Source organism: Rattus norvegicus, chromosome 7, assembly GCF_021556685.1.
Source record: "Rattus norvegicus strain SHRSP/BbbUtx chromosome 7, alternate assembly SHRSP_T2T, whole genome shotgun sequence".
Classification (NCBI taxonomy): domain Eukaryota; kingdom Metazoa; phylum Chordata; class Mammalia; order Rodentia; family Muridae; genus Rattus; species Rattus norvegicus.
Genome location: NC_141540.1, coordinates 78778613 through 78805253, shown reverse-complemented (window position 1 = coordinate 78805253; position 26641 = coordinate 78778613). Strand labels below are relative to the sequence as shown.

General features: G+C 40.3%; 2 protein-coding genes across 10 annotated transcripts in view; both read left to right on the top strand.

Moving 5' to 3' along the window:
• The window catches only part of Ubr5 (ubiquitin protein ligase E3 component n-recognin 5), a 109600-nt gene extending 104905 nt beyond the window's left edge, over nucleotides 1–4695 (top strand). For 6 of the 7 annotated variants that reach the window (XM_087555461.1, XM_087555458.1, XM_087555460.1 and 3 more), the window contains exons 58-59: nucleotides 537–622; nucleotides 2527–3160. In XM_087555461.1, the coding sequence (XP_087411587.1) occupies nucleotides 537–622; nucleotides 2527–2739 (299 nt within the window). In that variant the 3' untranslated portion in view covers nucleotides 2740–3160. 7 annotated transcript variants of the gene reach the window in all.
• A 6621-nt stretch (nucleotides 4696–11316) lies between these two features.
• The window catches only part of Rrm2b (ribonucleotide reductase regulatory TP53 inducible subunit M2B), a 31245-nt gene continuing 15920 nt past the window's right edge, over nucleotides 11317–26641 (top strand). Inside the window, exons 1-3 of one of the 3 annotated variants that reach the window (NM_001130543.1) lie at nucleotides 11317–11495; nucleotides 19130–19285; nucleotides 26066–26182. In NM_001130543.1, coding sequence (NP_001124015.1) covers nucleotides 11448–11495; nucleotides 19130–19285; nucleotides 26066–26182 — 321 coding nt within the window. In that variant the 5' untranslated portion in view covers nucleotides 11317–11447. The remainder of the gene's footprint in view (nucleotides 11496–19129; nucleotides 19286–26065; nucleotides 26183–26641) is intronic. The other 2 variants (XM_087556495.1, XM_087556494.1) reach the window with 2 other exon arrangements.

The following is a 26641-nucleotide window of genomic DNA, read 5'->3' as shown; positions in this document are numbered from 1 at the left end:
ATGTAATGGGCTTTGTGCCACATTTTAATGTCAGTACTTAGAAGAACTTATTTCATTTTAAAACCAAAACTGTAGAAGGGAAAACAAGCAACATATGTAAATGTACCGGATGAGCAGCATCTGCATCATTGCATCATTGCATCATTGCATCATTGGAACTTTAGAGATGCAGACCCTTTGGTGTCTTTTTCTTCCACCTTCTAGATTCAGTGAATGAATAAGAATCTGCCTTTTAAAAAGGTCTCATAAACTCAGTAGTTTGAGAAGCACTGGCTTAAAGTCACAGGAGAAGAATCAGGGTTTACAGATGAGATTTACATCAACCTTGATGGTGACAGGTCACTTTTTCTCTCTTACTCATCTCAAGTCAGGATGACCTAATTAATTACAAAGGTTCATAACTAACAAAAAGCTTTAACTTCCTGTTAGGAATTAGACGTCATAAATTTTAAAGTTTAATTTATCTCTGTTTATGTAAGTTACCAGTATTCAAAAGAAACAACATCTAATACAACACATTGAACTTCTGTTCTCAGGAGAGAATGCTGAGAAGCTCCTGCAGTTCAAACGTTGGTTCTGGTCAATAGTAGAGAGAATGAGCATGACTGAGCGGCAGGACCTGGTAGGTCAGATGCCTCACACAGCTCGTGGGGTGAAAGACACACAAGGGTTTTGCTATGCTTTGTTTTGCTGTTTTAGGGGGTGGGATGGTGGATCTCCCTCTTGGAGGACAGTTTACTGATAAAAGTGCTGTGAAATCTACCACTCTGGTTGATCATTCACTCCCTCCCTCCCCTCTTTGTTCAGTTTCTCCTTTATGTAGTTTATCTGCGTGTATGTCTGTGCACCGTATGCGTGTAGTACCTTCAGAGGCCAGAAGGAGGGTGTCAGATCACCAGGGACTAGAGTTACAGGTAGTTTTGAGTCATTGAGTGTGCAGGGACTCACCCAGATCTTCTGGAAGATATTGCATCCATCCAGTACACTCACCTGCTGACCCACACTCTAGCCCCCCTTCCTTCATTCTGGAAGTTTTTCCCCATTAAGCATTTTCTTACCTGTTAAATGAGTAGATGGGACCAGCTTTGTTCCTAGTTCTTTAACAGTTGTGCTGTGGTACTTTGCAGAGGATTTGTTTCATCTTTTCCCTTTTGTAGCATTCTAAGATGATGTTTCTTGCACAATTATGTTTTAGAAAATAATCCCAATTAAGTTTCTGAGTCACTCTGGAAAGTTAGATTTATTTGCTTAGTTGTACAAAGTAAATGCTATAGAGTAAACTCTGTTCTAGAAGATTGGTATGTGAATGTGAGGAAGGATAGATCTTACATAGTTTTATATTCATAAAGTACATATTTCTGCAAAAAGGCATTTCTTTGGTATGTTTAGTAATAGAGTAACAGACACTTACTGGGCATCATTGATTTACACTGTGTGTTGTACAAAGTAAATTTGTGCTAGAAATCCATATGCTGTTATATGAAATTTGATCCATTGTAGCTATTTCCCAATATTCAGTTATTATTATAAAATTACTATATTAGCATTAATAAAACTGTCATTTTGGTAGTTTGCTATAAAATGATTTCTTAGCTAGGCGGGGAGGGGATGGGGGTAGGTTCTTTTCTTTGGAAATGTGTCTTCTTGTTCCTCTCCCCCACCCTCATCCCCACCCCCACCCCACCCCCCAAGAGTTACTCAGAGAACTTATCCCTTAGTAAAGGCCCTTAGTGATTGTTTGACACAATAACTTTATGACTCAGATGAGAAAACTCGGGCCTTAAGACAACAAAAAAAAAACCCATAATATGACACCTTTCCCCCCCTTTAATCCTGAACATTTTTTTTAAAATGTATTTTATTGAAGTATAATTGATGGTGGTCTTTTAGTACAAGAAAATAATTTTGAAACTAAAGGGATATTTTGTTAATTGTTTTGAGATAATTACATCATTTCTCCACTTTTTCTCTCTAAACCCTCCCTTGTCCTTTTTCAAATTCAGGGTCTGTGTGTGTGTGTGTGTGTGTGTGTGTGTGTGTGTGTGTGTGTCTGTCTGTCTGTCTGCCTGCCTGCCTGCCTGCCTGCCTGCCTGCCTGCCTGCCTTTCCCTCCCTCCCTCTCTCTCTCTCTCTCTCTCTCTCTCTCTCTCTCGTTTTCGTCTTTGTGTGTTCATGTTCCTAAACACATAAGTAAAACTCACTCAGTCTGTATGATATTATTTGGATAGATGGATGTTTTAAAGGCTGGCCGTTTGATATTAGGTAATCAGTAGTGTGCTTTCTACTGACTATTTCTCCTGCTCCCAACATTCCTTAATTGTTGATAGTAATTCGTCTATGGTTGAAGCCTCCTGGGCTTTTTCCCTTCCATATTAACAGGTCTGTTGTTTTCCTTAGCTTGTATGTTAGTGAGGCTTTAATTTTAACTGGGTTTTAAAACATCACAGTGGGATTGCTTGTGTTGCCAGAATTAAAGTTGACTATTAATCTATTAAAGCCAACATTATAATTATCTATTCTTGTTTAGGTTTACTTCTGGACATCAAGCCCATCATTGCCAGCCAGTGAAGAAGGTTTTCAGCCTATGCCCTCAATCACAATAAGACCACCAGATGACCAACATCTTCCTACTGCAAATACTTGTATTTCTCGACTTTATGTCCCACTCTATTCCTCTAAACAGATTCTCAAACAAAAATTACTACTCGCCATTAAGACCAAGAATTTTGGTTTTGTGTAGAGTATAAAAAGTGTGTATTGCTGTGTAATATTACTAGCTAATTTTGTAGATTTTTTTTCCCATTTGTCTATAAAAGTTTATGGAAGTTAATGCTGTCATACCCCCCTGGTGGTACCTTACAGAGATTAAATGCAAACATTCCTTGCTGAGTTTGTAGCTTAAAGGCCTAAGAAGCACTGGCACCTTTTCTCTATGATGGTTTGCTAGTCGCCAACTTCTAGGTCTAACCCCAGCCAAAGATGACAGCAGAACAACATAATTTACACTGTGATTTATCTTTTTTGCTGAGGGGGAAAAAATGTAAAATGTTCTGAAAATTCACTGCTGCCTTTGTGGAAAGTGTTTCAGCAAAGGTTCTTGTATAGAGGGAATAGGGAATTTCAAAATAAAAAATTAAGTATGTTCTGTGTTTTCATTTTAACTTTTTTATGGTGTTCTTTGTGGTTGGCTGCAATTGTGTATCATGTATATGGAACTTCTAGAAAGTTCTTGACATTCAGATTTTAGAGACGAAGTCACTTTTACCTATAGAAAACCCACTTGTGTTGCGGGTTATTTCAGCTTCATTGACCTTTAGGATACTAAACACCACTGATATTTTACATGTAATGTGTTCCTTTGAGAGAGGCACTTTTCTGTACATATGATGGGCCAATGCACAGTACCTTATCACATCCCCTTTTTTGTTTTGTATCTGTTGTAGTGCAGGTGGACAGGTCACGCTGCACTTGAGTAACAACCAGACATCTGTATGAAGGTGACTCAGCCTGGGCACTTTCTGATAACTGTAAAATGTTTTATAAGATCATGATTACTAAAAATACATTTTGGAAAATTTTAAATGTTGGTGAGCAGCTTAACTACTTTTGTATCTAGCCTTTTTTTTAAGTATCTTGTTACATTTTACTTTTTTAAATAAATTACAGAAGAAATGTCAAGTAACATTGAAGATACAGTTTTTATTTACATAGTTGTACATTTTTTAAGCTAGGGGCAATGCACTGACATGGTTATAGTCATACCTTTTTTTTAAGTCATATACATGTGAACTATAAGAAAGTTAAGAAAATCAGTCCACATTTTACAGTTAGCAGAGAATCCTAAGTGGCACCCAGCCAGGCCTTTTCTTTTTACAAGGTGAAGTGTGATTATTAATCAGCACAGATGGTTTGACTTTAACTAAGGGACAGGTGTTTTGTTTTGTTTTCAAAGACTGTTGTCTGGAACCAATACCCTTAACATTTGTGGACTTATCAGGTTTATTTGATGGGATAACAAGGAATAAAAAGTCCCTACTAGGATTTAAACTAGTTACTTAAATATAAAGAGAATAGTGAGAGAAGTTGTTCTGTTGTCTCTCACCTATCTTTTCAGTGCCTGTTTAGGACTTCTGGCCTTTGATAGTTTTCATGTTTATAAAGGGACCATACTCTATTACATAACTTCGTTTAAAAGACTGAATCACATGGCATTCTCAGCCCTGTTGACACTAAAGATATAAAATGTATACAGCACCATGCTGTATTAGATATATGTAAACTTACCAAAGTGACACATTGGTTTATACATCTAAATATTACACTGAATTAAGAGCTAACAAACATCAATGTGGCTAAAAGGAATAAAACAAACATACCCCTTGTGTGCACTTGACAGGCTTGATAACTTATTAAATGAGAACAAGTTAAATATGATGAGGACACTTAAACCCTAATTAAGTTTATTTTTAATAGCTATTGAAAGAATGAAAATATTTAAAATAATGCAATATTTAAAGTGCAAGATGTCTGAGGTCTTCCATTTTAGTTAAAATGCTTTTAGTAATAAAAACATAGTAAGATTTTTTTGTTTTTAATTTTGTGTGTGCATGAGGGTTTTGTTGTTGTGTGTGTGTGGGTTTTTTTTTTTTTTCAGTAAAGCATAAAATGGTTTAAATGTAAAATAAAGTCATATAAAATAAAGTTCTCTTTTGGTCTTGTTAAGTAAAACAGAAGTGGAAACAATTTTGGAAACTGAGAATGACCTTCACTGGAGCTTTGGAAGTCGGGCTACTTCCTGCATCCCCTAAAGTGTGGATGGCAGGAGGCTCTGGAAGGGCTTCCTGCTCAGGCTTGAGAGGATGCTTCAAAAGGAAGCTTTTACTACTTAATACTTGTTCCCAGACAGCATCTCTGCTGTAAGATGGGGTCTCTTTAATGAGTGTAACAACTGTTAAGACTCAAGCTAAAATTGAACTCTTCCTTGAGGGAATAATTCTCTTGTTTCCATAGTTTATTATTCCAGATTCCTGGGCACTGTTTGTCTTCTGGTCACTTCTGATAACACTAAATGGTAGAAGTCAACAGTCTTTATAATAGAGCAGCATCCAAGTAAACTCTAAAACTCAGCCCAAAGAGCATTTCATTTCACTCATGAATATAAATCCACTGCAAACTTTCTTAACCAAGCCTTTCCTACTTGGAATCCATGAAAAAGTGCAACTGTTGATCAGTCCTGGCTCTCACTTGGTCAGGGCTAGATGAATATCCTTTAGTGGACTGCTTGGGGAGTGGTTCTTCCACATGTTTGCATCAACTAAAATGGGTACGAGTACACAGATAAAATACCAGTCAGTTACCACACATTATTTATAACGTGATTTATTTAAAACATGAATACAAAGTCTGTTATGTTACCTGATAGTCCAAAAGCATTAGATTTACTGATTATATAGTAACTTTCTCTTCCTTGTTTTTCGTAAGTACTCAGTATGTGCTAAGCACTGTCTCAGTATTTCCTTGCCATCCTTGGGGAACTGAAGGTTATCCACCTGTGAAGTGCTAAACTGACAAGTTCTGTCACAAGCACTGTGGAGTTTGCATTCCTAACATTGGACTGCAGTAGTATTTTGTGGAAGACAGGATCATGCTACTCGGTTAGAGACTAAAGACATGTGCCAGTAAGGTTCTAGCTGCATTAGATGCAGTCTGGTGCTTTAGACCATCCTGATTCTCTGACTTTGCTATTTTGAAAAAGCAGTGATTCATAAGCTTGCTAAAGATTTAAATTTCATTTTCCCTAGTGGTCTCAAGACCTTTGAACATATGGAGATGCTCTAAAGTCAGTCATGTTATATCTATTTAAATCCAACTGTCTTAAAACAGAAAGGATATAATTTTGTTCTAAGTTCTCTTAAAATTTAAAGGGGCTGCAAACTCAAAAAGATGGCTCAATGGGTAAAGACACTGCCTTGCTTTTGATGATTTGAATTTCATCTTCAGAACCCACAAGGTAGGAGAGCCAAGTGCAAGTCATCTTCTGACTTCTACATTTGCACCTCAGCCTGTTTGCCCCTATGATGATGATGATGATGATGTTTGCCCCTGTGATGGTGATGGTGATGAAGAGGAGGAGGAGGGACACATAAAGTGTGCCAAGATTGAATGGTAATGTTTAGGTGGGCTTTATTTAGACTCTTTAAAATTCTCGCGCTCCTAGGTAGCCAGCTATTTTTCATTGGTCTCTTGGAATCATAGCCTGCAGAAATGGAAGGCTTATGTCATTATTCACTACCATATTCATTTAGTACATTTAGGGAATAAACACATTTTTGTCATTTTATTAGAAAAATTCTACCCACAGGAAAGCATAATCTTCCAACTACCAAGAAATGGGTAGGGGTGGTGAGTAAATAAAAATGAGGCACAATTGTAGGCACTGAGCAAGTCCAAGAGTGAAAGCACAGGTGTGGAGTGTGAACACTAGATTCCTGAAGTAGCAAAACTTCGAACCAGGAAGGTGATAAACATTCAGAAATGCAGCACCGGAGCTGGTCTGTGTAGAAACGTTTGGTAACACTAGATTGGTCTAAATTATTTGGACATTGAGTGTCAGAGGCACATGTCATAGTTTGGCTAAAACAGTCTGTATACTCTAAGAAGGCAAGAGTGCATGCTTAATTTTAAAAGGTAAATGGTATAGGGGTGGGGAATGTAGAACATGAATACATGATTTAGCATGTGTGAAACCTTTGAGTACACCCACAGCTGTGTCTTAAAAGGTCTGTAATCTGGATTACATAGATTGTCCACGGACAATTTTTTGGAGTTGGTTCTCCTTATGCGAGTTCGGGGATCAAACTTAAACCACCATCTTGATCACCCAACATTTTTAGATTAATGAATTACAATGACTAATGTGGACTATGCCCACTTTGTACTGTGTTTGTCCTGGATGTGCCAGTACCTAAAATGTTTCTGTGGGAAAATGTTCTTCATACCGTTCTTGAAACTTGAAGCAGTCAATCTGTATTACTGGTTGCTGATTCATTTGAGTTAATGAAGTTGAAGATGTCACAGCTACAACAGCTAATAAAATAAAATAAAAAGGTTGGGCCACACTTGTAGACTGAGGAATACTCAGCTGGCCAGTTTAGAACCAAGAATTCATTGCCAAAGGCATTGCTGATTCCCTAGTTGCCCATGTTTTTAAACCTGTAGTTTAATATCATTTACTTATTAATGTCACTGATGAACGCATTTTAAAATGATGTTCCTTTTTTTCTTTAAAAAAACAAAGATATATTCTTATTCTATCCATACAGGTGCATGTGTGTTTATACTGCATGTATGCAGTGCCCATGGAGCACAGAAGAGAGCGTTGAGTCCCTTGGAACTAGTTACAGAAAGTTGTTACCCTCCATGTGGGATCTGGAAATTGAACCTAGAACCTAAAGGTGCTCCTTAACAGCTGAGTCATCTCTCCAACCCTAGGATGATGCTGTTAACAAGTATTAACTTGTTCTTACTTGAATTCCCAATGCCTTAAGTGAAGCTTGCACTATTCTGCACATAACCTATTCTAATTGGCTGTAATCTCTACATTTCCAAATATGCAACCCTCCTCTCCATTGGAGGTCTTTCTGAATAGTAAGTATGGCTTGTGAAATATAACTCCATATATTCCCATGGTTTAAAAGCAAGAGTTTGGTGTTTGCCAGTTTTCTGCAAGGATTTTATTTTAATTGAGAGGAGAGACTCAAGGCTCATTGCTCCCACAAGGCTACTCAGGTAATTGTTTTCACAGGGGACTCCTTCCCCCATATTGAATTTTCCCCTGAATTCCTTTTCTAGGTTAAGTAACTGTAGCTAGTTATCTGAACAGGCAGTAGATCTTTGCACTGTCTTCATTGTGCTGGTTTTGTAGACTTGAGTTGTCCAGATTTGCATCTGTCTAGATTTCAAAAGGAAAGCCTAGGAATCTAGATAAGGAACCAAGTCATGTGTATTTGTGTGCTCTTCTAGACCGGGTGCCACTTCTGTGAAACAGTAAATACACGTTTCTATTCGCAGTGATTTCGGAAGAGTCTAATAAAGAAGTCAAGACTTAAGAGTGATCATTTAAGAGGCTTGCACCATTTAGTTAAGGAATGAAGTATTGTGAGTTTGTCAGTGAGATTGACTGGATTAGTAGGCAGCCAACCGTTATAACACATAACACATCACTGGAAACAATACAGCACTGGAAATGCTCATTGAAGATAAAATTGATGTGTTCCTAAGCAGATAGGAAGTATTTAGTAAAACAACACTGCTATTACCTGAGGAAACAAGATTTTCCCTTGAATGGTTTCCTCCTCTTTGTCCCTTTTCTGTTCCATGTTTTCTCTTCTCTTCTCTTCTCTTCTCTTCTCTTCTCTTCTCTTCTCTTCTCTTCTGCTCTCCTCTCCTCTCCTCTCCTCCTCCTTCTCTTCTTCTTCCTCTCTCTCTCTCTCTCTCTCTCTCTCTCTCTCTCTCTCTCTCTCTCTCTCTCTCTCTCTCTCTCTCTCTCTCTCTCTCTCTCTCTCTCTCCTCAATGCCTAACATTGTGCTTGTCTGGTACTTGTGGTTTCTGATATTAAAATTGAGTTTTCTTCCCTTGGAACATATTTTCTTTCTCACTGATTGCTCTTACAGCAAAGATCACCCGTTTACTACATGGATGTTTGCTGCCACTCCCCAGAAAGTCACATTGCACTTCGTAGTTCTATGGGCTGAAGTATCAAGATCAAGTTAGAAGGGAAACAAACTATTAGTGCAACTGGCAAAAGGAGTGATTTCGGCCTTGTCTATTTCTGAAATCAAAATGGCATTTGTCTCTGACCACTGCTTATAGCTTTGTCTTTGGTTGCTTTTGTACTTCAGTATCTCAGGAGCTGAGAATTGATGGAAAATAGAAAGTTGATTTGTCTTGGTCTCTTGGGCTACTATACATCAGCACCAAGGACAGAGATCCCTACTGCTCCACATACGAGCATTCCCTTTGGGGTGATTAACTGCTCTTGCAGAAGATACAAGTTCAGTTTCCAAGTACCCTGTACCTCCAGCTCCAAAACATCCACTACCATTTTCTGAACCTCACAGGCACCTACACACCCTCCCTCCTCGCAGAGACATAGTGTGCATATACTTTAAAAGTATTTAAACAATGGTCTTCTTTATTGTAGGCCCAAAGATGTTCTTGCAGGTACTAGAGGGGAAGTGCTGCCCAGTGTCCATACTCAGCTGAGTGTAGGGTTAGGGGATACTGTCTGTCCTGTGAAAAGACCATGTGGGACTCTGCAAACTGAAGAGACTTCAATTGAACAGTGAAAGTTGTAAGAAGTCAAAACAAATGGAGCATCAGGAAAGCACTGAAGGAATGGTTCTCCATGTCTGCCCTGAGAAGGGAGGATCATTGGCGATGCCTCATATCCCTTACTTGAAGTAGATTGTGGAATTCTGTGCCATGCTAAGCATTCATTTTCTTCCAACATAACAGATTTCAGGGAGTATTATGCAGGCTGTTTTATCTGCATCTGAATGCTCTCTCTTCTATGTCTTCCTACAGAATTACTCTTCAAATGCTTTGAGACATTGTTTGATGACTTTAAAATCTTTTGTGACAATGACTTTCCTCCAAATGTAATATATAAAAAGTTTTCACTCAGAATTTGATCATACTGCTCTAAGAAAGAAAGGGTAACTCTCCACTTCAGGATAGGCTTTAGAGCTCAAAGCAAAATTTCTATCCTACTTTATATTTCAGAGGCTAACCACAAAGCAGATGGCGGACGTTGGAGTCATAGCAGGGCTCTCTGTAGAACCTACTGAAAATCTTACTTCTTTTTCACATTTTTGGTTTTGGTTTGTTTTTGAGATTATCCAAGCTGACCTTGGTTTCATGATCCTCCTGTCCCTGCCCCAACCCCCTGTCCCTATCCAAAATGCTGGGATCAGAGGTGTTTACTACCTTTCACCTTATTTTTATTTAATTTGTTTATCTTATTTCCGTTTGTAGGTAGGGGTAGTGCTAGGGATTGAACCCATGCTCCATCACAAAGCTACAGTCTATCCTGTTTACTATATTTGGATATTTTTTCTGTTCATATCTTTTTTTTTTTTTTTTTGGTTCTTTTTTTTCGGAGCTGGGGACCGAACCCAGGGCCCTGCGCTTCCTAGGTAAGCGCTCTACCACTGAGCTAAATCCCCAGCCCTGTTCATATCCTGAAAAGCTTTTCAACCAAGATTAATCGCCACCATCTTTGTTCACTGTCTTTGGACCTTACAATACAGACGTGTCGTCTCTCTTTACCACTTTAACCTTTGCCTTGAAAAGACACATAGCAAGGATATTGGAGTCTACTGTATTTTGGCTGCTTAACCTTGGTTATCTATCTTCAGGTTCAGTTTTTTAATCTGGAACATGAAGAAATTTGCAGTACCGACTATAGGAAGATGTCTCAAAGATTAATTTGCCTAAAAGGCTTAGCAGTATAGAACCCAGGCTGTGAAAGTTCAATTAAATATTACTCAGTTGCTTAAATAGTTTCACAAAGATTTCCCTGAATTTAGCTAATGTTCCTTTTCATTCTCAAGCTCCATTTACGCACACACTTTCCCCCTCCAGTTTCTCCTTTTGGTCGCTGAAATATCAGAGTTTCTTTCTCCTTGGAGTTTTTAACAGTGTCGCCCTCCCACCCGGCTCTCCACATCCTATCCAGTGGGCAGCTCTACAGCCACTCTGACAGTCTGAGTGAACCTACCGTGTCACTGGGACACCACGAGGGCTAGGGAATGTACCAGCATGCCTGGCTCAAGTAAGGCAGACTGCAAGTTCCAAGCTCCAGAATGACAGATGACAGGCAGGGCGAGGGCGTGGAAGTTGGGGGAGCAAGAGTGGGCAGGGTCACCGAAGAACAGGCTTGAAGTGCTCTGGTACTGAGGACTGGACTTGGGCTGTTGTCTCCAGAGTGAGGCCCTGCTCAGGCAAGAGAAGCTGGCCTGCTGAGGAAGCAGATCTCTAAGGCGAGGGGCGGGGTGGTGCCGGCTGAGGTAGGCGGATCTCTGAGGCGCGGGGTGGGGCCGGCTGGGGTAGGCGGATCTCTGAAGCGCGGGGTGGAGTCCGCTGAGGTAGGCGGGTCTCTGAGGCGCGGAGCGGAGCCGGCTGGGGTAGGCGGATCTCTGGGGCGCGGGGCGGAGCCCGCAGGAAAGGCGGATCTTTGAGGCGCCGGGAATAGCGTGCCTGGGCGGAGCCGCTGCAGGAAGAGCCCTTCGAATGGGTTGGCTAGAACCCAGGACCGGTGCAGCTGGGCGGGCCCGGAGCAGGAGGAGGTTCACACAGTGCAGACTTGTTGGCTACCTCGGTATTACTCGGATTTGCCCTGCCGCTCTCAGTTCCTCAGCTCGGGTGGCTCTGGCAGAGTCTGCGCGATGGGCGACCCGGAAAGGCCGGAAGCGGCCAGGCCGGAGGAGGGTGAGGTAAATGTCGCAGTAGCTTCATCCTCCACCCCAGGGTCACGCCCGGATTTTAGGTTGCGAGTTGTGGGAACCTGCAAGTCAGTTGCAGGTCTGCTGTAGAGTGGTATTTTATTCGTCGCCAGCAGAAACACTATGCAGGCCGGAAGGAAGCGCCCTCACCGCAGGCTAGTGTTGGGGGAGTCGGGAAAGCTGGCCCTCGGGAAGGGCGAGCAAGACGCTGTGCTGCTCTGCTCAGGGCTGGCCGAGGACAGCGCTCTGAGGTCCTGGTTCAGGAAGGCTCCGTGTCCCCTTGTTCTCCAACCTCTGCTCTCCAGTCTTTTCTTGGAACCCTGGCGGGTGAAAGAGGGCTGTGACGGGTGTACCCAAGAGAGGCTTACCACCGTGTGCAGTTGAGGAACTCGTGTGGAGATTGACATAGGTGGATGAAGGGAGGAGACGTATGGTGGAGAGAGGGCGAGAAAGCCTTACAGCGAAAAAGTTAGACTGGGAGACCAGTTTTGCTCACACCGAATTTCTAACTGAATCTTCCGGGTGTCTGTTTCTTCATTTCAGCAGTGGGAGTGTTGCTTCCTTCACAAAGAATGAAATGCTTGGGGTTGGGGATTTAGCTCAGTGGTAGAGCGCCTGCCTAATAAGCGCAAGGCCCTGGGTTCGGTCCCCAGCTCCGAAAAAAAAAAAAAGAAAGAATGAAGTGCTTTATGCAAAGTGCCATGGTGCTCAATAAATCTAAAATTAACCTGCTCATCCTCTTTGCTTCTGTGCTAGTAGAAAGAAGAATGTAATAACAGCAAATAAATATTAAATTATAGGGCTTTATAGTGATGTAAGTTGTTACTGAACAATTTCCAATACCCCACTTTGGGGACAAATATTCTAAACTATCTAGAATATGACTAGTACTTTTTTGTATGTTAGCCTGCTTCTCTGCATAGTGTCTTGAAGCTAATACTGTGGCAAGTTGGAAGGGTCATAAAAGTCTCAGCCCACATAATTCATGCTTAAACTGGTCATTTCTAAGTAAAGATGGAGATTCTAAGTTGATTTTTTTTTTATTCTGTAAGCATTTAAGAATAAACTGTGACTATCCCTTAATGCTTCCCCTGGAAACAAAGATAACTTAGTACCTGTTTCTCCATTCAGATGATTTCCAAACTCCTCTGGTTTGTCAATGACATCAGGAGTCATTCTAGCCTAACACCTGAAAGTTAACTTTTTTTTATTATTCTTGATTCATAAAGACAGAGGAGTTTTAAACCTAGAATAAATTTTAGCGAGTACTTTTAATGAATCCAAGAGTTTTTAAGATACAGGGGTATCTTAAGCACTTTGTTTTTCTGGATATGATAGGATAGGGTGGGCTATTTATATCAGAACCATCTGGAGTAATTAATAAAACCTAAATTACCAAGCCCACAACCTGCATTTGTAGCAAGCACTTCAGGTGATCTTAGCACAGCTGACTTAAGGGCCATCTTAAAGGGGAGTAGATAAGGTTTATTAGTCTCCTTCTATGTAGATTTCACATGTGAATCTACAGAGAACAGGGTCCACAGCATTTACTAATTCCTCAAAATTCACAAGATTAGTAAACTTAGGCCAGAATGATGATCCTAAGACTCATTACTAGAAACGGGTTCAACTCTCCAAGTTGTTGCTTCTTGTCCAGTGCTCCACCAGCTTTTTCAGATTTGTTGATTGATACAAGACTGAAATGGTACTTAAAAAAAAATATATATATATACACACATATATATACACATATATATACATATACATATACATATATATATATATATATATATATATATATATATATATATATATATATATATATATATACTGCAGCCACATGCAAATAAGTGGAAAAGACACAATAGGCAACCACACTGGAGGCACGGAGAATGCCAGTCTAGATTAGACCACTGTAGGTGCTTACCGGGGAATCATAAGCTAGATTTTTGTTTCAGCAACACTCCATACCAGATGACCAGAATCTAAGACGAAACTGAAAGCACAACTTTGGAAAAGATGGTGGATTCTTGCTAAGGATTACTTATCCAGCTTTACCTCAGGTTCTCATCACCTCACCTTTATGCAGCTATAACTTAGTTGTCTCTCTGCTTTCAGTCTTCCCTGCCATCCAGTTTTGTTTACCATTGCCAAGTGTATTTTTCATTAACTTGGTGATTTGTTGTTACTTCCTTATACTAATTCTAAGATCTCAATTCCCATTTAAAAAAAAAAAAAAAAGGTCCTCTAGAAAAGTCTTATAAAAGCCCAGGTATTTTTCATATTTTAATGCTCTCATGTTCTCAATATCATTTCTGAAATTCATTTAGCATACATTAGCAAAATCTTGTTTTTTTTTCTAATTCTTCATATATATGGAATATCTTTCTAACAGTTGCCACCTTTATTCATGGTGATTTCCACTCAGAAACTCTTCCTGATTTTCCATCCATAGGAATCATTTTATAATGTATCCTACAATGAATGTCAGCAGGTAGAAACTAAGAGCAAGGAGAGTTAGAATAAGAGCTTTTGTATGCTACCACATCTTTGAAAATAATTTTTTTGCCCACAAAATTAATTTCCTACCCTCTTAGACTGATTGACATTCAAAGTCTGGATCCTTTATAGAATTTCTCTCATTGAGGCTTTAGCTAAATCAGGTCATCTCTGTTTTTGTTTGTTCTACATCCTTTCCAGTCTGTCTCCCCTGTCTTCCCTACTATCTGCTCTTTATAGGTTAGCATTCTCTTCCTTATCCCCTTGTCTCTCTGTCTGTCTCCCTTCCTTTCTTTCCTTCCATCCTTCTTCCCCTCCCGTTCCCTCCCCTCCCCTCCCCTCCCCTCCCCTCTCCTCCCCTCCCCTCCCCTCCCCTCCCCTCTCCTTCCCTCCCCTTCCCTCCCCTCAGCCTGGACATCCCAGGCTACCCTTCAGAGTTACTATGTAGCAGAAGATGACCTAGAACTTCATCAATCTTCTGGGCCTAGTTTATGTGGCACTGGGGATAGAACACAGGGTTTGGTGCATGGTAGGCAGGCACTTTTCAGCAAACAGTCTTCCAAATGAGCTACATTTCAAGCTCTAAAGGTTGGTGTTCTTTAACATCCTCCAAGGCTGTGTTCTCAGTTGTCTTCCTGTTCCCTATAGGTTCTCTCAAGATAGTCCATTTCCTTGACAATTATTAATAGGGTTCCCATCACTCTTGTGCTACAGTGTTATATTTTCATCTGCCTACTAGAAACATTGAACCCGATTTTGTTATATTTATTGACAAATTTCACTTTATAGATTGTTGAAAGTGTGCTATGGCAAAAACACAGATGGACATGTTTGTGTCCTTCTACAGTGTCAGAGTTTATTGAATGATAATAAATTCACAAGGTACAGCAGTTTCAGTGGCAGCAATTTGCCAGTTAACCCTGCCTTCTTTGGTGATCTGACTGAGGAAAAGGTACATTCTTTTGCTTCAATCTTACTTATTAGTATTAACTCTCATATAATATATTGCAAGCAAACGTTTCTCTATGTATGCGCTTTACAGAATGAATATAAGTTAAGTGACTATGACAGAGTTTCAGAAGAGGCCTGAGAGAAATGCAAATAGAGTGTGTATTGATAAAATAATGAACTCAGAATCCGCCATATTGAAGAAACTGTTGTTGTAGAGATCAGGCTGCAGGAGAGTCATGATTGAAGCTGAAGATGTAGTTGGCTATAGAGGCAAGGAGGACAGAACTGTTTTAGAACAAGAATTAGTGGCTTCTGGTCCAGATGGGTGGAGGCCAATCAAGTAGGCCATGTCAACAGAAGGGACCAAGCTGAGCTCAAGCCCCAGAGAAAATCAAGAGTTTTCTGCTTGTCGGTCCTTCACACAGGCACTCGCACACACACAAACATATTCGTGCACGCATATGCAGTGTGCACACCAAGTATCAGATGACAGGAAGGTATGGAGCCATTATCATCACAACGCTAGGAAAATACAACTTTATGAAGTTCATTTGAGAGATTTATACTCCTTTAATCTGTTCTGTCTGATTAGTTCTTGAGCCTGGGTTTCCTGATATGATTTTAGTACATGTACCCTTATGGCCTCAATTCACTGATAACTGTCTGAGAGGTACCCTTCTACTACCAGGAGTAAGTCATTTGCCACTGTACCACGTGGGTAGCACTAGACAGATGGTGATTTTTACTTGTCCACCCAGGAGGACTGTCTTCCTCCATCCATGAAACTGAGTCAAAGGCTGCCTGTAAAATGGAATGTCTCTCTGGGCACAGCCTAAACAAGCCACTTTCCTATGGAGTAACTTAGACTGAGGGAGCTTTCTCTCGACAATAGATTGTTTGTATTAACAGCTTTGTGTTAGTGGTGATTCAAGTTTTGTTAAACTAGTTTGAGAAGGAACAGGTTTTTGAATATTCAGCTATTTCCCACATACTGAGGATATTCTATGTTTCTGTTATTTCTTGTAAAAAATCTTGCAGTTGCAAAGGTTGAATATTTTTAGCAAGAACTAATTGTTTTATTTTTAAAAACTTATTTGTGCGTGTGTGTGTGTGTGTGTGTGTGTGTGTAGTATGTATGTATGTATGTATGTATCAGGAGCAGAATATATGTGTGCATTTGGGTGGGTGCACATATCCCATTGGGCAAGAAATGGAAAACATACTAATTTAATTTTTTTCTTTCCAGTTCATTTCAGATCTGCTTTATTTCTACAAGTGATCATGAAATGCATATCCAATAATGTTACTTGTCAGATTAAAAATCTTCACTGACGGGGCTGGGGATTTAGCTCAGTGGTAGAGTGCTTGCCTAGCAAGTGCAAGGCCCTGGGTTCTGTCCCCAGCTCTGAAAAATAGAAAAGGAAAAAAAATCTTCACTGACTTCCAAAACTTTACATTTAGAAGTTAAATGGCCTGCTCCAACGTTTTTTAAAACTTAATTTCCATTTAGTATGCAGCATACCCAAGCTGACTTCAGATAAAAGTTAGCCAAAGAGTAATATTTTAGAATCCAAAGGTTAATTTGTCTTTTTTTCCCCCTTAAAACGATGACAGTGAAATTTTTTTGTGTGTAGCAAAGCATTGTTTCAGAGTGGTTGTAGGAAAATAGATACAGCAAAATTTATATTTACACTCAAGGCCCTTTCCATGGTTTCCATGGGCATTAATACCTGAGCCCATTTTTCAAATAAAATCATAATTATAATACCAATTGATAAACTCACTTTTGTCTAGTAGAATAATATTAAGTTTCTATTTGTAAAATTATAAAGTTATTCAAAGGAATTGGGAGACTTGACAAATTTGTTTTGAATTCAGATATAAATGGAGGGTAAAGATTTATATCTGACTTAGCCAACAATTTCTTTGTGTATTATCCTTTTCTTTTTTTCAAGACAAAGTTTCTCTGTGATCCCTGGCTAGCCTAGAACTAACTCTGTAGATCAGACTAGCTTTGAACTCAGATCCACTAGCTTCTACCTCTTGAATACTGGGCTAATACCTGACATTAGAAGTTCTCTTAATCATCTTGCTACTAATCAGACAACCGTGTGAAATACATGTAGGCTGTGATCCCTTTAGGGATTGGTTAAATGACCTGTCACAGGGCTTACCTAAGACTATCATAAAACATAGATATTTACATTATAATTCATAACGCTAGCAAAATTAAAGTTATAAAGTAACAAAGAAAATAATTTTATGGTTGGGGGTCACTATATCATGAGAAACTGTATTAAAGGGTCACAGCATTAGGAAGGTTGAGAACCACTGTTCTAAAATATGGCTTCTTACCACAGGTCTACTAAGTGTATCCTGAAGAGCCTTACCTGAACCTCTTCAAATTGTATTAACATCTGCATTATGAAATATGTCAACTCTGACTGAGTTCAAAGGTTTATGTTAGTTAACTCCCTTCATATGGCAAAATATTTAGTAATACTTTCTGATGTAACTTCTTTTAATCCTTCATAAATTAATGTCATTGGCATTCATGAATACTACTATGCCCATATTATTATGTTGCACTTTTATCAGGGTAGAACGGAAAGACAGTATATACACATGTAACTTACATTCCAATTTAAAGGTACTAGTCTCCAAAAGGTTCCCAGATTCTGAGACTGACTAGTTTTTTCTTAGGTTGTAAAAACTCTAAGGTTCAGATGCTTGGTTCCAAAAGGTTACTACTTGTGTTTTCCTTCCCAACTATCAGAATGCCCTGTCTACAAATAGAACAATGGTAGAGATTTCAATCTTGAACAGATACCTCAATAATATAGTACATTACACATGGAAAATTCAGAACAGTAATAAAAGACAAGAAATTTATTTCCAGAAAATTAAAAGAGCTATATGGGCCACATAGATTCAAAACACCTGTTGATTGAGTTCGAGAGATAGTCTTTGTGGTAAAGTACCTGCTGTGTTAAGTATGAGGACCTCAGTTCAAATTCCCAATAGTCCAGTACACACACACATACACACACACACACGAGAGAGAGAGAGAGAGAGAGAGAGAGAGAGAGAGAGAGAGAGAGAGAGAGAGAGAGAGAGCGCGCTCTGCCCTTTTATTTTGTGCTCAGGTTTAGCTAATGTCTGTCTGTGTCTCTCCCCATCTCCTCAGAGTCTCACTGTAGTCCAGACTGGCCTCAGCTTAGCAATCTTCCCTGCTTCAACCAACTCCTGAGTGTTGGTATTACAGGCATGTGCCAGTATGTCTTGCTAAGACTTACTCTATTTGTCATGGTGACAATATAGAGTGCTGAGTGAAAGTTCCTTTCTGGGAGTTATAAGGAGGTACTAATGGATCAAAAATCAACTATAATAATTCCACAAACATAGGAACAACCTTTAAAAAGCCAATCAGAAGCATCTCAGTAATCAATAGTAACAAAATAATTTTAAAAGAATACAGCATTTGAAACCATGAAAAACACATTTTGTAGCAGTCTTTTCATACAAGTGTGACAACTGCTAACTTGTGAGCAAGGATGCTAATTTGTCCATACAAGTAAAAACAATTTTGTACTATAAAGACTAATGTGAATGTAAATAAGAATAACTGGTATATGGGAATGTTATGGTAAAGAAAAGGAGAAACATGGTTGATAAGGAGTTTTCAGGTAAGTATTGTAGTATTTCAGTTAAGATTAGGAAAAATTAAAAATGTAGCCTGTAACAATGCCTCATTCACACCAGCATTCTAAATCAGAGTGGCACCAAAGGGACATTTTGTTTGTAAACTTAGATATGGTCTCACTGTTATAATTTGTTGGTTTAGCTTGTATTACTCTTAGAGTAGCAATGATCACAATAATTTTTATGCCTGCTATGTATCTGGTATAGCTTAGAGGATTTTTAATAATCCGAACAATCTTATTCAGTATGTTATAGCAGCAGAAAGTGAGGCTTAGAGAAATTAAGCTACTTCCTATAATCATGAAACTAGCTGTCTATGGTCGCCCACTACTCAGATAACTGAAAGCATTTTATACATCATAGTGCTTCCCCACCCTGTGATACCTCCTGAACTTTCCCCAGACATCTATTTAAGCTTGAGTCAGAGAGAAATTTCCATGTAATAATAGCATTTGTGCTTTGTTTTTAAAAAGCAATTGTGTCCAGAGACAAAAGAAAACGAGGTGAGGTCAAATGAAGAGCCACTCCTCAGAAAGAGTTCCCGACGGTTTGTCATCTTTCCAATCCAGTACCCTGATATTTGGAAGATGTATAAGCAAGCACAGGCATCTTTCTGGACAGCAGAGGAGGTATGTGGCATCGCTCGGATCTCATTCGCTCCTGCCTCATAGAATAGAGAAAGATTTTTACTCATAAGTATGGCTCATAATTAATATAGATTATTAGTGCTCATCAGGAATAAATATAACTAATTCATCAACTTAAATTGAACATAATTGGATTAGTATCTGTACATAAGTTTCTTGGTACAAGAAAATGACAAGCCATTCTGTTAGATTTTTGTGTTTGTTTCTAAGGTCTTTCTGTAAGTCCACAGTCATGATCCTCTTGCCTTTACTGCTAATAAACTGTGGGCCATTTTCTTCTTTTTAAGATTTATTATTTTTTATTCTGTGTGCATGATGAGTGTTTGCCTGCATGTGCCTGTATGGCCCGTGTGTGTGCCTGGTTCCTCAGGGAGCAGCAGAGATTGCTGGGTTCCCAGGAATTGGAGTTAGAGGTGTATGTGAGCTGTCATGTGAGTGTTGGGAATTGAACAGCCACAGCCAGTGCTCGTAACCGCTGAGCGGGCTCTGCAGCTAGCCCACAGTCTTTATTTTTTTATTTATTTTTTTATTTATTTATTTTTTTGGTTCTTTTTTTTCGGAGCTGGGGACCGAACCCAGGGCCTTGTGCTTCCTAGGCTCTACCACTGAGCTAAATCCCCAACCCCCACAGTCTTTATTTTTAAATAGGTTCTTGGTTTGCTATGACTACATGAGACCAGTGTTGCCTTTTTGCTTGTTTTTATACTCATTTAAGAGTGCATGTGTTTGTGCAATTGAACTGACATCAGCGGGCTAAGCCCTTGGCAGCAAATAGCTTTACCTGCTGAGTCATCTTGTCAGGCCTAACACCAGTTCATACATAGGGCCAGCACAATGAACAGAGTTGCAGCTATAGTTTTAAGAAATGAAGGGTGAGAAATGGGCGTGGTGGTGCACACCTTTAATCCCACATTCAGGAAGCAGAGGCCTCCTGAATCCCTGAGTTTGAGGCCAGCCTAGAATACAGAGTGAGTTCTAGGACAGCCAGGGCTACACAGGGAAACCCTGGCTCCAAAAGAAAACACCAAGAACAACAACAAAAAGCTGCTGAAAGGGTGAAAACTGTGAGGACCCTGCACTAGCTTGAGAGGTGGATCTGGCTAGACAAAGGTGCAGTCATGTAAGCAGTTTGGTCATCTTTGCAGGGCACCTTTAAGCCTGCCAGGTTGAGTTCACAGTCTAACTCTGCCTTCAGCTGAAGCAAACCTGAGGCAGCTGCCCCAGCAGGCAACTACTGATCACTTACTGGGAATGTAAGTTTTTTCCCTTCAAAGGGAGTTGAACACACTAGTCACACTAGTTAGATAATACTTGCTGGTTTAATAAGAACAATTATTTTGCAAATGATTGTGGTATAGTTTAATTAAACACACAAATAGTTATTGTCTTTATTATTTAATTATTTCTTATTCATGATAGCAACACAGCATCCTTGCTCTGTATATGAGTCAGTAAGCATCCTCATCTCTGGATAGCCGTATCTATGTGAGTAAATACCATTGGATCTGTATGCCTGTCAGTCAAGAGACCAAATCTGGGCTGGACAAAAGCACTCACTAAGCAAGCCTGATGGCCTGAGTTTGATTCGTGAGTCTACAGTGGAAGGAGTGGGCTAACTTTTGAATTTTCCTCTGATCTCTACACATGTGTTGTAGCACGCACATGATCTCTCTCACTCCACCTCTTAAACACTTCCACACCCCACACATATGTGTGCAATAAGTAAGTAGATAAACAGATGGTTTTGGAAAGAGACCATATATATCTGTGGAAATAGCACCCTGTGAAGAGTGCAGGGTCTGAGGCCAGGCTGCTTCAGTGCTAATCCTGCTTTGCCGCAGACTTGTCTGTGGAATGCACCGCTCTCTGCATTCTCATTCTAAATCGGGCTAATAGTGTGCAACATATCGAGTTGTTATGAGGATCAATGAAATAGTTACAATCATCTTTGACACTAAATAAATGTAAAATGTGACTTCCTACAAAGAATGGAGAAGTTTTAACCTAGAATTTTAAAAGACACCAATGTCTGAAATTTCTTCTACACTATTTTGGATATTTATCTACCTTTCTTATATTGTCAAAATTATTATTATGTATTATAGTTGACATATAGAGCAAAACATCCAACTGAAACAAGTACTCAGTATGATTTGCACACCTGACAAATAGGGAACTATTTGTCTGTGGTTTTTAGAAAGCTTCTGTTAGATATGGTTCAGAGAACAAGTAGAGCACACAGTTATCTTTTCATTTGTCATGTTTTAAAACGGTACCTGTGATATTTGGGTTTCTGAAAAATACATTGGAAATTAATTTCTTCTTTTTGAAACTGTAATAAATATCTCATGACCAAGACATACTAATTAAAAAAATTAAAACACAGTTGATATGGATTTTGCAGAAAGCTTGTTTTGAAAGGAAGTCAAAGATATTTTTAGTCCAAGATATTAAACAAATTATGCAAAAACAGTTAACTTTATATTCTAGTTTTAAGATCTGTGGTGGAATTTAATTACCAAATATTAGGCACTGACTCAGAAGACAAATTATATAGGCTTGGGGATTTTTTTTAAAAAATCAGTTAGACAATTCCTATAATCAGCTTTTTGTTACTATGACAAAAATACCTAAGAAAATAAAGTTATATAGTAATAGTGCCACGGGGTAGCAACCAAGACTTTATTTTAACACATGGGTCTATGGGGAACAGTGAGGATCTAAAACTGTAGGGGCAAGTCTGGAATTAATATGTAGATGATAAAATTGAGGATGAGCTCAAATAAAACTGCACAAGAGATTTTGTGTTTCTAGAAGAGAATATAACCACAGTTATATAACAGCATTTTAAAGCCCAGTGTTTAAAGAAGCAAGTTTAATATTTAGGACTAGACATTGCAGTATTAAATACTGTCAGGAATCCCCCTCATCCTGCTGTATCTCCAGAACTTACCACCTGCATGTATTGAGTGCTCAACGAACGCTTAAAAGTAGCAGGAAAAGTGTTAGAGAGATTGAGGTTTTGTTAGAATAATTAAAAGGAGAGCAAACCAGCAGAGTTTACAAAGGACAGGTACAGATTTCAAATATTTGTCATATTGTTGTTGAACATAGGTAGAGATTTTACAAGAGCTATTGTTTGGTCTTCTTCAAATTTGTTAAGTTGAGTCCTTAATCCCCAGTGTGATGGTGTTTGGAGCGGGGCACCGGAAGGTATTTGGTAATGAGGATGATGAGGATAGAGATCTCATGCATGGATTAATGCCTTTATTTCTTAAAGATTTATTTATTATATGTAAAGTACACTGTAGCTGTCTTCAGACACACCAGAAGTGGGCATTACAGATCTTTACTACAGATGGTTGTGAGCCACCATGTGGTTGCTGGGAATTGAACTCAGGACCTCTGGAAGAGCAGTCAGTGCTCTAAACCACTGAGCCATCTCTCCAGCCTCACATTCCAGCTTTTAAAAGTCCCATAGTCTTTACCAATTCAATCACTTTAAAATATCCAATCTTTCTAAGTTCTAGCCTCTTTAAAATCTCTAAAATCTCTAAAATATCCATTTTCTCTAAATATTCAAAATCTCTTTGAAAGTCCAAAGTTTCTCCAAAACTTTAAATTTTTTACAGTTAAGTCTCTTAACAGTAGCCTCTTGTTAAAAAAAAAAAAAAAGTTAAGTACTTTCTTACTCCCAGAGGGAAGAAAAGTGCACAGTCACAACCAAATCAAAGTCTAGCAGTGTAAAAAGTTCAGTGTTGCTCCTCTGAGGTTCACTCAGTGTCTTGGGCTCCACCACAGGACTTGTGCTGCATTTCCCCTGCTGTCCCCTTTGCCACTGCAGTGTCTCCTGGCCTCCCCTGCTGTCCCCTCTGCCACACTGCAGTGTCTCCTGGCCTCTCCTGCTCTCCCCTCTGCCACTGCAGTGTCTCCTGGCCTCCCCTGCTGTCCCCTCTGCCACACTGCAGTGTCTCCTGGCCTCCCCTGCTGTCCCCTCTGCCACACTGCAGTGCCTCCCCTGGCCTCCCCTGCTCTCCCCTCTGCCACACTGCAGTGCCTCCTGGCCTCAGGTTGTCCCCTCTGCCACTGCAGTGTCTCCTGGCCTCCCCTGCTGTCCCCTCTGCCACACTGCAGTGTCTCCTGGCCTCCCCTGCTGTCCCCTCTGCCACACTGCAGTGTCCCCTGGCCTCAGGTTGTCCCCTCTGCCACACTGCAGTGTCCCCCTGGCCTCAGGTTGTCCCCTCTGCCACACTGCAGTGTCCCCTGGCCTCAGGCTGTCCCCTCCACAGCTCCTGCTGCTCCTGGTAGTTGTCCCATGGTACTGGCATCTCCAAATTTTCGGACTTGCTGCTGTACCTGGGCGGCCTTCATTGGCATCGCCTGGCCTTTTAGGTTCTCTAGCCCTGCCACACACGGCCAGGCCTCAGCTGCTCTTCAGGACCCCTTCATGCCTTCAAAACCAGTACCATCTGGGTGACTTTTATACTCCCCAGTTTGGCAGCTTTGGTCCCAGCAGAATCACCAGGGCTCCAGACTTAGGATCCTCTGATGCCGGCATTCTTCAGAATCACTGCTAATTTCTTATCCAGCTAACCAGCATCAACTGCCTCAGGAAAACAAAGGCTTGCTTCAGTGGTGCTGGTCTCATGGTAATCACAGCTGACTCTTCAGCTTCATCTGACCAGGAAACACACATTCCTAATTCAAAATAGCATACAGCCCTATGGTCTTTCAAGGGACTCTTAAACTTCCCTCCTAAATGTCACAAGCCAGGCCACCAATGTCTGTATCGCTCTCAACTGGGGTTTCTTCTTTCAAAATGACTGTGTCGTGTGTCAAGTGGACATAAATTTAGCCCCCACACACCTGGATCTTGGATTTACAGCTTTCATAACTGTGTTGTGGGTTTTTGTTGTTGTTGTTGTTGTTTGTTGTTGTTGCTGTTGTTGTTGCGGTAATTACTGAAAAGTCGGTGCCTTTATCCTGCAGTAGTGCCAGCACTATAGGACCACTTGGCATCTGCAGAGCACCTTCATCTTAGCAGTCTCCTGTCCCAGCTGTCACTGATCCACACAGGCCCCCTGGTACTCTCTGACCCGGGCGATCACTCTCTGGTGTTAGTTCCAGCACTGTAGGGCCATATAGAACTAACAATAATTTATCTCCGTGGCTCCACACTGCCCCCAAGTACTCTTTGACCCAGGTGGTCTGAGAGCCATTCCAGTGTGGCACCTTGCCATGCTGGTCCCTAGAGTTAGTTTTGGCACCAGAGGGCCATATGGAACTAACCATAATTTATCCCTGGTTGGTATCTGTCCTGGCTGCCTCTCTGCTAGCCTCGATCTCTGCCCACACTCCAACATGCCCAACAAGTCCAAAACTCCAGAAACTTGTAATTTAACAATGGCTTTATCTCAGATTTATTTAGCAAATCTTACACCCCACAGACTGTCCACACCATAAACTCAGAGCCAAATGATAAAGATGTAATCTGCCCACCTAGATAAGATCAATTGACCTATAGATGTCTGTCCCTTAGGAAATAGTCATAATTACCTAGGGCCATTTAAGACCACCCAGATCTGGGTAGGCCTTGTCCTTCTCTGTCTCCATATTGATTCTCCTCCTTCCCCTTCTCTCCCACCTTAATAAAGCTTTGTCCCCGCCTTACTTTTTACTGTTCAATCATGGGCCTTGACCTAATTTGTGCCAGCCCACACCTGCATATAGACATCAACCTACAGTGTTTTGTTCGTTTTGGTTTTGTTTTAAGCTGTTAGGTCTGTAGTGATGAGTTAGCAGCAAGAGCCAGCTAAGAAACAGTAAGGAACATTTAAGGACCACTTGGAAAGTTTGGATTTGCCAAATCTTAGAGTGCATCACTCTCCTAGCTCCAAAGAGTAATCCTAGTGAGCATTTTCATAGGTAAGTTCTATTCTCGAAGAAGCCATATCTATAAACTGCTTTAGAACGCAGGTGACCCTTCCTGATGTGAGGATTTCTCAGGAAGGAGGAGTAGCTGGCAGTAGGATAGAGGCTATCACTTGTTTGCAGGTGCTGAGTTACTGTTAATAACGAAGTAACTATTTCATGAAAAAGGACTCCTGATGTCAGTTGATCTACTTTCCGGACTTGACTAGTTTTCACTCTCTCCTTTTTGTCCATTCTTTCACTTGGTGCCAAGCCACTAGCTTTGTTAATTTTAATATTTTAAAAGTGTATCCTGGCCAACTAAATTAGCCAAAAAAAAAAAAAAAAAAAAAAAAAAAAGAAGAAGAAGAAGAAGGCAGGTTCCTTTGCAAATGTCCTTCCCTTCTTTCTTCTCTCCCTCTCTTCCTCCCCCACCCCCACTTCCTTGAATGTGCCAGGATTGTTTTGTGTTCTTTAAACAAATTTTCCTTGATATGATTAAGGTATGGATGATGATGATGTAGAACAGACACACACACACACACACACACACACACACACACACATACACACGCACAGAGACACACGCATGCACATGTGTATGAACTTTCTCCCATTAGCACACATGTACACTCTCTCACACACTTACCCGTTTCCTCCGGTGTGGCAGGAACATTATAATCTACTAATAGGCAGATGTTCTGCGCACAACTCCTTATTAGCACAATGCTTGTCTTCCTTTGACTTTTGTGATTTTTAATCTTTTCTTTCTCACATTGCTGCAATGCCATAGCTTGTCTGGAACGTTTTCTAAACTGTCTAAGTGGAAAAAATGGAGTGTTTTCCTTCTAGGTTGACTTGTCCAAGGACCTCCCTCATTGGAACAAGCTTAAGTCGGAAGAGAAGTATTTTATCTCCCACATCTTAGCATTTTTCGCAGCCAGCGATGGAATTGTAAATGAAAACTTGGTAAGATTTTTATTTTACCGCTGTTCCTATTTTGTACTTGAACGACAGTAATATCACCATAGCTCCTGCCTGAGGAAAGAAAGGCTCAGTAATGGAGTAGATGAATATCAACTTCTGTTTAAAAATATACGGGGTATGTGTGCATATGCAGGCAGAGGCCAGAAGAAACCTTAGCTGTCATCCTCTGTTGCTGTCTGACTTGAGAGCAAGTCTCTTCATTGAACTTGGAGCTCACCATTACTTGGTTAAGTTGACTGCTGAGAGCCTCACAGACGCTCTGTCTCTGGGGCCACAGCCCTGGGATTGCAGGCTCACAGACACATGCCCAGATTCTTACGTGAGTGCCAGGGAATCCAAACCTAGGTTCTCCAGCTGATGTAGCATTCTTATCCAGCAAAGGTGTCTCCCCAAACATCAAAGTTTAATTTCTGAGTATATTTTTCTCATGAAGTTTCCCAG